The sequence below is a fragment of the Rhamphochromis longiceps genome, linkage group LG9 (genome assembly GCF_057381845.1).
Source record: "Rhamphochromis longiceps isolate RC_006_pf linkage group LG9, R_longiceps_female_GT1.1, whole genome shotgun sequence".
NCBI lineage: Eukaryota > Metazoa > Chordata > Actinopteri > Cichliformes > Cichlidae > Rhamphochromis > Rhamphochromis longiceps.
The window spans coordinates 36,852,250-36,865,505 of record NC_140565.1 but is presented as its reverse complement, the minus strand read 5'-3'; the positions used below and the strand labels follow the sequence as shown (position 1 = coordinate 36,865,505).

At 43.4% G+C, this 13,256-nt stretch overlaps 1 protein-coding gene across 9 annotated transcripts in view; it reads left to right on the top strand.

Moving 5' to 3' along the window:
- LOC146662832 (receptor-type tyrosine-protein phosphatase mu-like) overlaps positions 1-13,256 on the top strand; it is a 224,043-nt gene that overhangs the window by 153,615 nt on the left and 57,172 nt on the right. For 6 of the 9 annotated variants that reach the window (XM_085417616.1, XM_085417614.1, XM_085417612.1 and 3 more), the window contains 2 exons: positions 6,043-6,161; positions 7,761-7,835. In XM_085417616.1, the coding sequence (XP_085273742.1) occupies positions 6,043-6,161; positions 7,761-7,835 (194 nt within the window). The remainder of the gene's footprint in view (positions 1-6,042; positions 6,162-7,760; positions 7,836-13,256) is intronic. The other 3 variants (XM_085417615.1, XM_085417613.1, XM_085417611.1) reach the window with 1 other exon arrangement.

The window sequence follows — 13,256 nt, the reverse complement described above, 5'->3', positions numbered from 1 at the left end:
AGGCCTCCACATTGGTGGCTTCAGGATTTCAATGTGATTCTATTGGCTTCATCTACTGTTGGCCTGCAGCTCGCGCTGGAGCTGTTTGCAGCCGAGTTTCAAGAAATGAGAATCAGCACCTCCATGTCCAAGACCATGGCTCTCAACCGGAAAAGGGTGGAGTGCCCGCTCCGCGTTGGAGATGAGTTGCTCCCCAGTTGGAGGAGGGTCTTGTTCACTAGCATAGCTGGACTGCTAGTCCAGCTATGCTGCTGATGGTAATTTTTTGTTTTAAATGGGCCAATGTTTTGTTGTTGTTGTCTTTTTTTCGTAACCGTGTAAACAGTGAAAGGTGGCAGATTGGACAGATGCTGGCATCTGTAAAAATAACTCAATTGTTTGGTGGTGGCTATGGTGGAGCTTTCACAGATTCGGTAAAATTAGCAAGTGGTGGAGGCCAGCAGGTGGATGGGGGAAAGGGGAGGCGGAGGAGGAGTGACCCAAGGCGGCCGCCGGTTCGACTGTCAGGTAAAATGAGTTATGACCTGCAGTCTATCTGGGTCAGATATGAACCAAGTTTAGGTGGAGTTTATTTTCGTTGTGCTGACTTTTTACAGTCAGTTACAATAACTCGTACTGTGTACTAGCTAGCATGACGGAGTTTCTATACAGTTGGGTGGGTGCTATGATGTTACTGGTGAACTTTACTTTATTCATGTGGTTAGTTAGTAGAGTTGCCAACCGCCCCGTAAAAAACGGAATCCTCTGGTATTCAGAGTTAATATTACGCGTTTCGTATTGAGCTGAAAACGCGATTTGTCCCGTACTTCAGCTACAATAAAAAAAAAGACACAAAGCTGGAGTTAGTCTGTCTTTACGCTGTCAGCTGCCTCTTCTTCTCTCATTCTCCCCCTCCCTCTCCTGCTGCTACTTCAATCACGAAACTGATCAATGATCAGCTGATCGGCTTTTCTCTCTTGCATGTTTATCTCCTGCTTTGCGCCAGAAAGAGGAAACTAGCGGAGGTCGCGTTAAGCAGCAGAAGCGCTTTAAACTTGATCAGCTGTTGTTAGAATGTATTTAATATTACTTTCTAGTATCAGCTGATGTTTGCTGGAGCCACAGCTGTAAAGCTGCTGGTCATGATGTCGGTTTGGTTATCTGGTGAGAGGAAAACATGAAGATGAAACCAGGAGATGTCCTTACTGAATCATCAGAGCTGAACAGGTGATGGAGAAACAGGTTTACCTTTTAGGTGACATGAATGAGTTGAAGGGAAGTTATGAACTGTTTCTGAGAGACAAATAACACCAGGATCCTTTTCTAAGTAGCTGACAGCTGGTAACTGTGCAGGGGCGGGTCATGGGGGCAGGTAGGGGATTAACAGGCGAAAGGGGGCACAAAGAAATACTTTTCTTTCTTATTCTCATTTAAAATTTCTAGCTTTTAACAAATAATTATCCGAATCTTACAACCAAAGTTTTTATCTGATGTCAAATTTATAGAAATCCATTATTGTACGTACTAAGTTTTTTTCAGGGTCCCAACATAATTTCTTCAGAAGTAGCTATGTGCTGTACATGATGCCAGTATTTTCCCACATTTTCTAGATACTGCACCAGTACTTTGTGTAAAATGCCATCAAAAAGTCAGTTAAGTTTTATTCTTTCTCACCTTTCTTTCTGTCTCCTTTCACTTTTAAAAGGTTGCCATGTTAGAAAAAATATTTTGCCCTCCCGTGCTGTTTATTAATGTGGTAAATAAATAGTTTATGAAAATATTAGGGGTGCAACGATATTCGTATCGATATTGAACCGTTCGATACAGTGCTTTCGGTTCGGTACGCATATGTATCGAACAATACAACATTTGTAATTTATTTTATCAACTTTCCTTCTGACGATGCTGTCTGTGTTGAGCGCTCAGTGAATCTGCGTTCGACTGCTCCGCCTAGGGTCGACAGTGCAGCCTAGGCGGAGTAGTCGAACGCAGATTCACTGAGCGCTCAACACAGACAGCATAGTCAGAAGGAAGAGCGCAGGGCAAGCTAGCGAGACAGAAGTTAAGCTCTCCTTACAACATAGACCTCCCCCACCCTCATTCAGATCTGACGTTTGGAACTATTTTGGTTTTCATGTGACGTATGACCCTGAAGGTAAGCGAGTCATGGACTAAAGTAAAACAGTATGTTGGATGTGCCACGCAATGCTCAATTACATGGTTGGGAACTAGTGTGTTAGCGCAGTTAGCTCGTTAACGTGTTGGCCGTCTAGCCCCATGCACGGGGCGATCGGCGGTAGCTCGTTAACGGAGATTTGCCGTGTTGTGGCGTTAATGTCATTTCAACGAGATTAACCTGAAAGCACTAGTGGGAACACAACGAATATGACTGCACATTTACGCCGACATCATCCTAGTGCAAAGACAAGTGGAAGCAGACAAAAACAACAAGCATGCATGCTACTAACTTTACCCGAGTCATTTAGACAGCTGTTAGCACATGATTCTCCTTATGGGGACCTGATATGTTTAATATTGTGGCGAGCTCAGACAAGGAGGAGACGGAGGTGTCATTTGGTCTTGCTTCCCGTGAGCTAGCCAGGGAGCACAGCCGTTTATTGACATCTGCAGAAGAACACTGCCGCTAGCTAACTGCTCAGCGCGGCAACCGCACAGAAACAACAACAACTCACAGGGCGCCCTCTGACCCCGGAAGGACACACCGTCGCAGCGAGAGGGCGTCACCCGTCACTATGGCAACATAAACAAAACATAACTGTACAAACAGAACCCCGAACAGCCCTGACCCGCTACAATATGCTGCTGAGAATATAGCCCAGAAGAAGCGTATAGTATAGCTTTTATTTTGGAAAGAGACATTTCTCTGTAATAAACTCTCTTTTCCAAAGATGAGTGATTCCTCAATCAGATACAGGGCTCGCAAAATCGCTAGCCCGACGTCCCGGAGCTAGCGATTTTTTTAGTCGGGCTACCAAAATCTATCTCTTCCCTGCCCGTCGGGCTATTGTAGGAAGCAAAAATATATGTCAATGCTTTTGCATTCTTTCAGAAATGTAGCTGGGTAATTATGTCATTGGCATCGGTGAGCCACTGTCAATATGTGACATATTGAAATCGCGTTTGAATTTGCGCTTGTTTTTTGCTTTCACTTTGCAATCGCGCAAACTGTGTATAGAGAGCGACAGCACTGATCTGTGAGTGATGATAATTTGCGCACCAATTCCTCTGATATCGTCTTATTAATCATTAGCTTACTATGCAAACATGACAAGTGAAATCTCCCGCAGCTTAAACATGTGAGAGGTTGATCGCGCAGAGAATCGCTGAGCTTATGTGAGTGCGTGTGTAAAAGCATTTCAGTTCTGCTGAGCCAAATAAGACAGGTCAGGGTGAAGAAGTGACAGCCAAAGAAAAGCTTACCACAAAACGGAGAAGTTATGACAAATCAGACTATAAGAAAGTGCAGCTTTATGGTTTCATGGACAAAAGAATTTCTGTGGCTGCAATATGACGAGCTAAATAACCAGGGCTGCACATAAGTGGTCCGCAGGTGCGCATTCGCTGTCAAAATAAAAAACACGCACAAGGGTTAGGGTTAAATTTAAAAACTGTACTTTTGAGTTAAAATATATATTTATAATTTTAATAAATGACAAATTTAAAAAGGCATGAACATTTTTTTTGTATCGAAAAAATATCGAACTGTGACACCAAAGTATCGAACCGAACCGAACCGTGAATTTTGTGTATCGTTGCACCCCTAGAAAATATCACAAAATCTGTTATTTTTAATATTCAGTAATGGTCATGTCTCACCTCTAGTCTTCTCTGTCTTAATTTCAGGTTTCCACCATGTGTTGTAGATAGTTCAGGAGGTTAACTCGACCAAGCAGTCTTTGGGTTTCGGCCAAGTACTGTTTAGAATACCAGAACAGGGAGGATGGTGTAGGTTTAAGTTTATTAGACTGATACATATGTACCAACAAGACAGTGTACATCACTGTCACAATGACGTTTGTTTTCATTCAAAGGCTTTATGGTTTTTCCTATAATACCTGGTGGGCCGGTCTCTAGTCAAATGCCCGGGCTGATTTTTTGTCCCAGTCCAGCCCTGTTCAATAGTGAGGGGAGGGTGGAGCCTGAGATTGACAGACGGTTTGAGGCAGTATACGGATGGATGGGCAAAGTCGGTGACAGAAAGCAAAGATAAAAAACAGCTTAATGCCACTTCAGAGTGGTTGCCATGGTGATTTTACAGTACCTGTTAACATTCAGGCTCTGGCTGCTGGGCTGGGGTCAGCAGCTCTCAGCTTTACCACACACAAACTGATGTTTGACGTTTTATTTTCTTATTTAAGTGCAGATAGCAGCAGCACCTCGTGATGAACATAACAACATGATTGTAATTAATGTCTTTACTGAATGTAGTACAGTTACTGAAAAATGTTATGTGATTACAGTTACAGTTGCACCTAACGCTGCCGATCTCTTAACGCTGAAACTCCAGAGCCTGCAGTTCCTCTGACGCCCAGCAGAGGCATCAGTGAGTCAGTCCCCATAGACTTCATGTTCAAATCATGTTTGCAGCCTGATAAATCAGAATCAGAATCAGAATCAGAATACTTTATTGATCCCTGGGGGAAATTATTTTTTGAATGAACTGATTGGTCTCTATGGAGATCATTTCATAACATCAGTATTTTATAACTCACTTAAATTGCACTAAAGCTTAAAGTTTGCATTATTAGGGGCGCGGCCTCTGTGGCTATGCCCTTCGCCTCGTTCATGCAGCCTGTTTAAAGCAGCCGGCTGATGCGATTGGACCGTGTCACAGACCCTCTCAGACGTGCTGCTTTTTCATCGTCTTTCTGCAGTAAATCAGGATTTTGTGCTGCAGACGTTTGTTTGTTCAGGTCTGAATCAGAGAAGAAGAAACGCTGCAGGTTTTTACTGTCTGCCTGAACCACAGAAGAAGAAGAGAAATGAGACATGAGGGGGAGGAGGGCAGCACCTTGCCTCGGGGCGCTTTTGCTGTCCTCCATCTTAACCTCGATGCGTACACAGCAGCATTCACTGATGTCTTCCTTCCAGTTTAAAAGCTTGCTTTTACTTTTATTTTTACATGGCAGCGTTTTTCAGGTTAGGGTTAGACTTTTCAGTGTGTGTGTGCTTGTGTGTGTGTGTGTGCCTGTGTGCAATCGGACAAATGCATTTTCTTTATTCAGACTCAGAATAGAAAGAGAGAAAATACAGACGATGGACGGATGCGAGGATGCTTTAGTCGTTTAAAGATGCTTTTCCTCTGCAGTGGTTACACAACACACACACAAACAGAACAAAGTGAAGCCCCAGCATCGCTTCTCATTTAAGCTCCTCTAACAAAACTCGTCTCACTTTCAGAAGAACTGCAGAAGAATCAAAGAGTTGAATGGTCTTTGAGCTGAAATGTCACTCACAAGCTTTTAAATTTGACCAAATATTCAAAAAAATGTCTCAGAGGTTAGTAGTGATGCTCTGAGTGTGAGAGGAGTAACGATGGAGCAGCAAGCGACGTTTAATGACTCGTAAATTTAAAAAGCATCACTCACAGGTTTACAGCACAGCTTCCACTTTAGGTACGGCTCATTAAAGGAGCTCCATTCAGACCACCTTAAGAGCCTGCTGATCTAACAAATGCAAAGCCTTCATTCCACCTTAAAAGACAAATGGCACATTGGAAACTCTCACTTATTCCACTTTAACTGAGAAGCATCTGCTCATGCTGCCTTAACACATGGCTTCACAGAGAAAACTCTTACCACCTTAAAAGAAAAAAAATGTGTTCACACAGCAGGAATGTAAGTTACTCCATACCGCCTTAAACCCAAACACCATCTGTCTCACCTTAATGGAGATAATACAGCTATAAAATCTCTCTCATATCACCTTAAGTGCCAAAAAACAACCTTGTTCATACCACCTTAATAGATAATAAAAAAAGAAAAATCAGAGTTTGAGGGAAGAAAACTTTATTGAAACTTCAGCTTTTTTGTGTGTCGGCAGGAAGTTGGCGAAGAAGAGGAAGGAAACTCTGAGCTCCAGACAGGAAATGACCCTGATGGTGAACAACTCCCAGCACACCACCATGGTGGACACGCATGTGCACACGCTGAACGGACGCAGTGAGTACATGCACGCGACGCACACAAATGCTATCCCTAATCCTATCTCTGACAAGCGGGTGAGACAAAGACTCGGTGACAGAGTCGCTCACCCACAGGTTGCACAGACGACGCAGACTGATCTGCAAACGCTCCCCGAGTCGAGACGTTTTCTTTCAAAGAAAGATCATTTCGCTGATATTTCATGACGTGATAATCCCGTATCTAAACGATAGCAGTGAGTCGAGGGAGGAGCTCAGGCTGTGGTGTGGTCGGTCATTCCATGACTTCGTGTTCTGACTCGGTTTCCACGGCAACAGTGAAATCCTATGTTTTTGCTGCATGGCTTAGGACGCCGACCAACCTGAAAGAAGACAAGCTCAAACCCAAGCAGGTGGCGTCCTCGTCCTTCCTGCCGTGAGCTGAAGGAGGCGATGTTTTATCGCAGCGTAGCGGCCGTCAGAGGGCAAGGCGGCACCCTTCCCCCCAGGCTCCTCTGCTCGCCGTCTTCCTCTTTATTCTGGAGCACGGCGTGCAGCTGCGAGCGCCTCCCTGTAGGAGACGATTTAAATTAAGCACAGACATCAAACACCACAGGCCCTGAAACCATGTCAGCTTACAGGAGCCTCTGATTTAATTTAACCATGAGAGTCTCAGGCGTGTAGCTGCGGCCGAAAACAAGAAGATCAGTCAAACGTCATCTTTGGATCAGTCAGTAGACGACAACAAGGGAAGAGCTGCTCACAACAAACCAGGCTAACAGACCTCTCCTCCAGCATCATTCTGGTTATTAAGTAAAGCTAAAACTACAAATCAGTGTAACTGAAATAAAAAGTTATGCTCTTTATTGATCTGCTCAAATCTTCCAGACCAAAGATCCAGTGAAGGTTTGAAACTGGACTGTCTGAAACTGAAATCATCTAATACAATCAGAAAAGATTCAAGTGACAATAAAAAATTATAAAAGAAGTGCTGCAAATCTCTAGTAACTCTGACTTTTATTAAAATAGAAACCCAGTGTTCATTAAACAGCTGAGCAACAATTTCAAATCATGGGTCAAACTCCAGGTACAAGTAATTCATAAAGGAGTACTGAGGATTACAGCTTGGTCTCTGCAAACAGTCCTAATGCCCTTCTAACATACTGCTAACATGCTAATGCCGTGCTAAGCTGTTGTTAAACTGCTGCTAATGCAATGCTAAGCTGTTGCTAAACTGCTGCTAATGCGATGCTAACATACTGCTAACCAGCTGCTAACATGCTGCTAATGCCATGCTAACATACTGCTAACGTGCTGCTAATGCCCTGCTAATGCCATGCTAGCATGCTGCTAATGCCATGCTAACATACTGCTAACGTGCTGCTAATGCCCTGCTAATGCCCTGCTAATGTGCTGCTAATGCCATGCTAGCATGCTGCTAATGCCAGGGCATGCTGCTAATGCCATGCTAACGTACTGCTAACATGCTGCTGGTGTGCTGCTAACATAAATGAAGCAATAATTAACCATCGCTGAGACTTTCCTTATGAAGTTGCAGGCAGGGCGATGGGTGAATCAGTGACTGTAAAATGGAAGAAGCAGGAAACTTTAAGGCTGCGTTTCTGTTTCCTCTATGCAGCTGTTTCATCTCCGTCCTCCTTCACCCTGAAGACAAACACCATCAGCACCTCCGTAGCAAACTCCTACTACCCAGGTAAAAACACTGAGATGCCTCCTGTTGACATAAAAACTGCTGTCAATGTTTTCATTTGTAAAAGGAGGCAGACTGTCTCAGACTGTCTCAGATGTGCAGCAGGGACCAGTGTCCACCAGATGCATGAAGATCGATGCTGAACAAGCAAACAGTCACTGCAGGCACTTACTGCACACCAGCAACAGTTCTTTGATGAGTCTCAGAGACACGTCTTCCACTGTCGGCTGTTTTTACACTGCTTCATCTGCATGAGCCTCCACCTAGGGCTGCTCAATTAATTGAATTTTAATCACGATTACGATCTGGGCTTTCAACGATCATTAAAAATGACTGAGCCGATTATTAGCCCCTCCCTCGTGCTTTACTCTCGTGCTGCTCCGTGTGGCAAATCAAGCACACCTCTTTGCATTTTGAACACACATCACAACAATTAAGAGGACCCAAGGGAAGCTCGGAAAGCTAAGCAGAAGTTATTTGGAGAGGAGAGTGACTGCCGTTGGTTGAAAAGAGAGGTAAAAAAAAAACTTCAGTGGTGTGGAAACATGGATTCGCGGAGTCAGACGTGGATCAAGTAGACATAGTGTGTAAACTTTGCTACGGTGTCATAGCTGCACCACAGAGCAACACTGCAAAGTTCACTAAACATAGATGTTTACATTTTTCATTTATATTTTATATTGCAAACATTTGCACTGTTCAGTATTTGCACACTATTTTATATAATTTTTTAAAGTCATTATTCAATACATTGTTATTGTTAACGCTTTAAATCCCTGTAGAACCGGAACCATGTAAGCTAGCGCAATAATTTGTTTTGCATATGAAACCAGAGGAGTTGTACTTACATCTTATGTCATCAGCTTGTCCTCGGTCACGGTTTCCTTCCACATATAGCTTTGCAAAAATTGCATAAAAAGCGCTTGCAGGAACAAAAACGTAACATTCCAGAAACACGCTTTGCCGATCCGATCAGCTGTTCGTAACACTTCCCACATTGAAAAAGAGTCAACTCGAACTATAGCATGTCCGCCAGTTCCTGTCCGAAACCGGAAGTGACGTCATTTTCGTGGAAAATGTAGTTTTTTACTTGTAGGCCTTAAAAGCCTATACTGGTGTTTTTATAAGTCATGTTTGACTCTATACTTTTCTGAATAGTTTCTGGGATGCTTAGAACTCGAAATGCACTGCTGGAAATAGTTTATTTTGATGCACATGCTGTTTTCTTTGCAAATTTGCATCATAGGATTGTTTTTTCGTTTTTCCTGCAGTGTATATAAAAATTGCTGTATCTCCAAAAGAAAACTATGAAGACACTCAAAATAAATTCCCTGTTGTTGTAAACTATTTTTTGCAACTTTTTTGTATTTGAAGTTTTGAGGGATAAGCCTCTTAAATTTCCCCAAGTAGAAATATATGTAAAAAAAAAAAACCAAAAATGATTTTCAATTTTTTTGTAGTTTATTGCACTTTTTTGCAATGAATGTAGTTACTATGGACTTAATGCATACATATTATTAAAATATGGGCTATAACAGTTGTATTGATGTATAGCAACTTGAAATGCTCCCACAAATGGCACTACAACATGTAAAAAAAATAATATAAGCTCTGGCGGACTTGGTTCTATGGTAGGTCTTAAAGGGTTAAATAAATATCGTCAAATAATCGAGATCTCAATTTCAGTGAAAATAATTGTGATTATCATTTTTGCCATAATCGAGCAGCCCTACCTCAACCTGCTGGTTCCTCTCCTTACACCTGTACACAAAAATGCCACACAGATTCTCAGAGGCATTTGGACGACGATCAGTCCCTGTGTGCTAATATTAGCATTCCCCAGACATCCAGCCAACAACACTAACATTTAGATTGACAATAATTCATTACAATAGTGGGGATTCATTACAGTAGATGTCTTTCTCAGCTCAATGTAACTAAATTAAATGATGCAGTTCCTCCACTCTTACCTTCTTCAAAGCCTTGTGCCAACACACTGCAGAACAGCTACCTAACGCTACTCCTACAGATGTGACTCATCTTGTTAATAGTGTTATGGCCTCATTGGGTACAACTCTGGATACTGTAGCTCCTATGAAAAAGAAAACTTCACTCCCTAGTATACCTCAGATAATTCAATTCAATTTTATCTGATAAGCACATAACTCGTAAGCTAAACATGTTCTGAAAAGTTTATCCGAGGCTGGGTCTCAGGGCCAGCAGCCAAAGAAGATAAGGCCAGACCTCGCTCTCCCCAGCCACCTCCTTATCTGGGGAACACAGAAGCCAGCCAAGAGACGCAATCTCTCCAGAGTAGCCTGGGTCTGCCCCGGGGCCTTTTCTCGGTAGCAAAAATCCAGAACACCAGGAGGCGCCGAGGAGGCATCCTAGTCAGATGCCCGAACCACCTTAACTGGCTCCTTTAAATCTAGAGTAGTGGCTCTACTCTGAGCTCCTCCTGGATGGCTGAGCCCATCTCTATCTCTAAGGGAAAGGCCAGCCAACCTCTGGAGAAAGATCATTTCCACTTGCATTAGCGACCTCATTCTTTCAGTCACTACCCAAAGCTTGTTACCATTGGTAAGGGTTGGAACGTAGATCCACCAGAAACACTCGGCTTTTAAGCTTAGCTCTCTCTTTACCATGATGGACTGGTACAGCTCAGTCCTCCCGCTCCCCTCACTCGTGAACAAGAACCTGAGATACTTAAACTCCTCCTCCCTGACCCGGAGCAGGCACTCCACCCTTTTCCAGCTGAGGACCATGGCCTCAGACTTGGAGGTGCTGATTTTCAGTGTGAGCTGGAGGCCACCACCTGATGAAGACAACAGAGCCCCCATCATCTGCAAAAAGCAGTGACGAGATTCTGACTCCACCCGAGTAGAAGTAGTTTGGCTACACCCGGATATTTTGTCAAAAAAAATCGATGACCGAGCTGACAATGTGGACCAAGCTCTTTCTTGTATAAGGACCAAATAGCTCATTGCAGTGGGCCAGACACCCCATACTCCGAAGTGCCTCACAAAGCATACTCAGAGGACTTCTCCAAGTCCACAAAATGCATGTAGACTGTGGGCACACACCCTTAAATACCCTTGATAGGCTAAAGAGTAAACCACATATTTATTCTTTCCCCGGGAGGCTGAAGAGTGTCATCCCCCCCTGCAGATATTAAGGGTGTGTAACTATTGCACAGTACACACTACAGTAGTTAGGAGTTGTACAAAGTAGTTAGGAGTTGTACAAAGATATCCACAGGAAGGAATCATTTCCTGTGTCGTTCAGTGGTGCATTATGGGTAATCTCAGTCTCTCACTGAACATGTGACCCTCAACCTGCTGCCCCAGCATGCAACACTGTAGAGGACAACACTGACCACAGCACCCTCACAGAAAATCCTGAGCATTGTCCGGTAGATGTTGCAGACCTCAACTGCCTCTGAAAACAGAGTCTGGCCCTTCCTTTAGCGTGCACTGGTGTTTTTAACCCAGTCCAGTTAGTGTGTACTCTGAGGTATTTACAGGTCTATCCACCGTCGTCCCTTCCCACCTTATCCAACTTACCACCAAGTTGTAAGTTGCTGCCATTTTCCTTGTGAGTATTTATTACAGGGCGTGTGTAACCCATTCATGTGTTACGCCCGTCATTGCGTTGTGTTCTGGCGTGAAAGTAAGAGGCAGGAGACAGTACTGGGTCTTTGGCTCTTTACTGCACATCTGCAACACAGAAATATGTGTCTGATCTGTGTGTGTCACGCGACTGCCAGTACACCTCTCCTCCGGCCATGCTGAAAGCAGCTATGTCTGCAGCTTCATTAACACTACAATAATATAATAAATCAAATACAACAAATTGTTTTAAAACATTAACTTAAGCTCTCAAAAACAAAAAGCACAAAATAAATAATATGTCACTGAAAAATCATCAAAAACAATTTATAAGAACAATAAACAAAATAATTCAAAAACAAATAAACAGTCAGATAAATACAATTCAATCACCAAGACCCGATATTCTAGTGCTTATAGTTCAAACATTATACTTCAGTACAATTATATTAATAACCGCCATCTAACAAGCAATACAACACTGTACTTATAAAAACAATGAATGAAAGACTGCTTCTCCAAAACATAAGAACATCTCCGTACCTGCAACACAGAAATACAGTGGGGCAAAAAAATATTTAGTCAGCCACCGATTGTGCATGTTCCCCCACTTAAAATGATGACAGAGGTCAGTAATTTGCACCAGAGGTACACTTCAACTGTGAGAGACAGAATGTGAAAAAAAAATCCATGAATCCACATGGTAGGATTTGTAAAGAATTTATTCGTAAATTAGGGTGGAAAATAAGTATTTGGTCACCTCAAACAAGGAAAATCTCTGGCTCTCACAGACCTGTAACGTCTTCTGTAAGAAGATTTTCTGTCCCCCACTCGTTACCTGTATGAATGGCACCTGTTTGAACTCATCATCTGTATAAAAGACACCTGTCCACAGCCTCAAACAGTCAGACTCCAAACTCCGCCATGGCCAAGACCAAAGAGCTTTCGAAGGACACCAGGAAAAGTATTGTAGACCTGCACCAGACTGGGAAGAGTGAATCTACAATAGGCAAGCAGCTTGGTGTGAAAAAATCAACTGTGGGAGCAATCATCAGAAAATGGAAGACATACAAGACCACTGATAATCTCCCTCGATCTGGGGCTCCATGCAAGATCTCATCCCGTGGGGTCAAAATGATCATGAGAACGGTGAGCAAAGATCCCAGAACCACACGGGGGGACCTGGTGAATGACCTGCAGAGAGCTGGGACCAAAGTAACAAAGGTCACCATCAGTAACACACTACAACGGCAGGGAATCAAATCCCGCAGTGCCGGACGTGTTCCGCTGCTGAAGCCAGTGCATGTCCAGGCCCGTCTGAAGTTTGCCAGAGAGCACATGGATGATACAGCAGAGGATTGGGAGAATGTCATGTGGTCAGATGAAACCAAAGTAGAACTTTTTGGTATAAACTCAACTCTTCGTGTTTGGAGGACGAAGAATACTGAGTTGCATCCCAAGAACACCATACCTACTGTGAAGCATGGGGGTGGAAACATCATGCTATGGGGCTGTTTTTCTGCCAAGGGGACAGGACGACTGATCCGTGTTAAGGACAGAATGAATGGGGCCATGTATCGTGAGATTTTGAGCCAAAACCTCCTTCCATCAGTGAGAACTTTGAAGATGAAACGAGGCTGGGTTCTTCCAACATGACAATGATCCAAAACACACCGCCCGGGCAACAAAGGAGTGGCTCCGTAAGAAGCATTTGAAAGTCCTGGAGTGGCCTAGCCAGTCTCCAGACCTCAACCCCATAGAAAATCTGTGGCGGGAGTTGAAAGTCCGTGTTGCTCGGCGACAGCCCCAAAACATC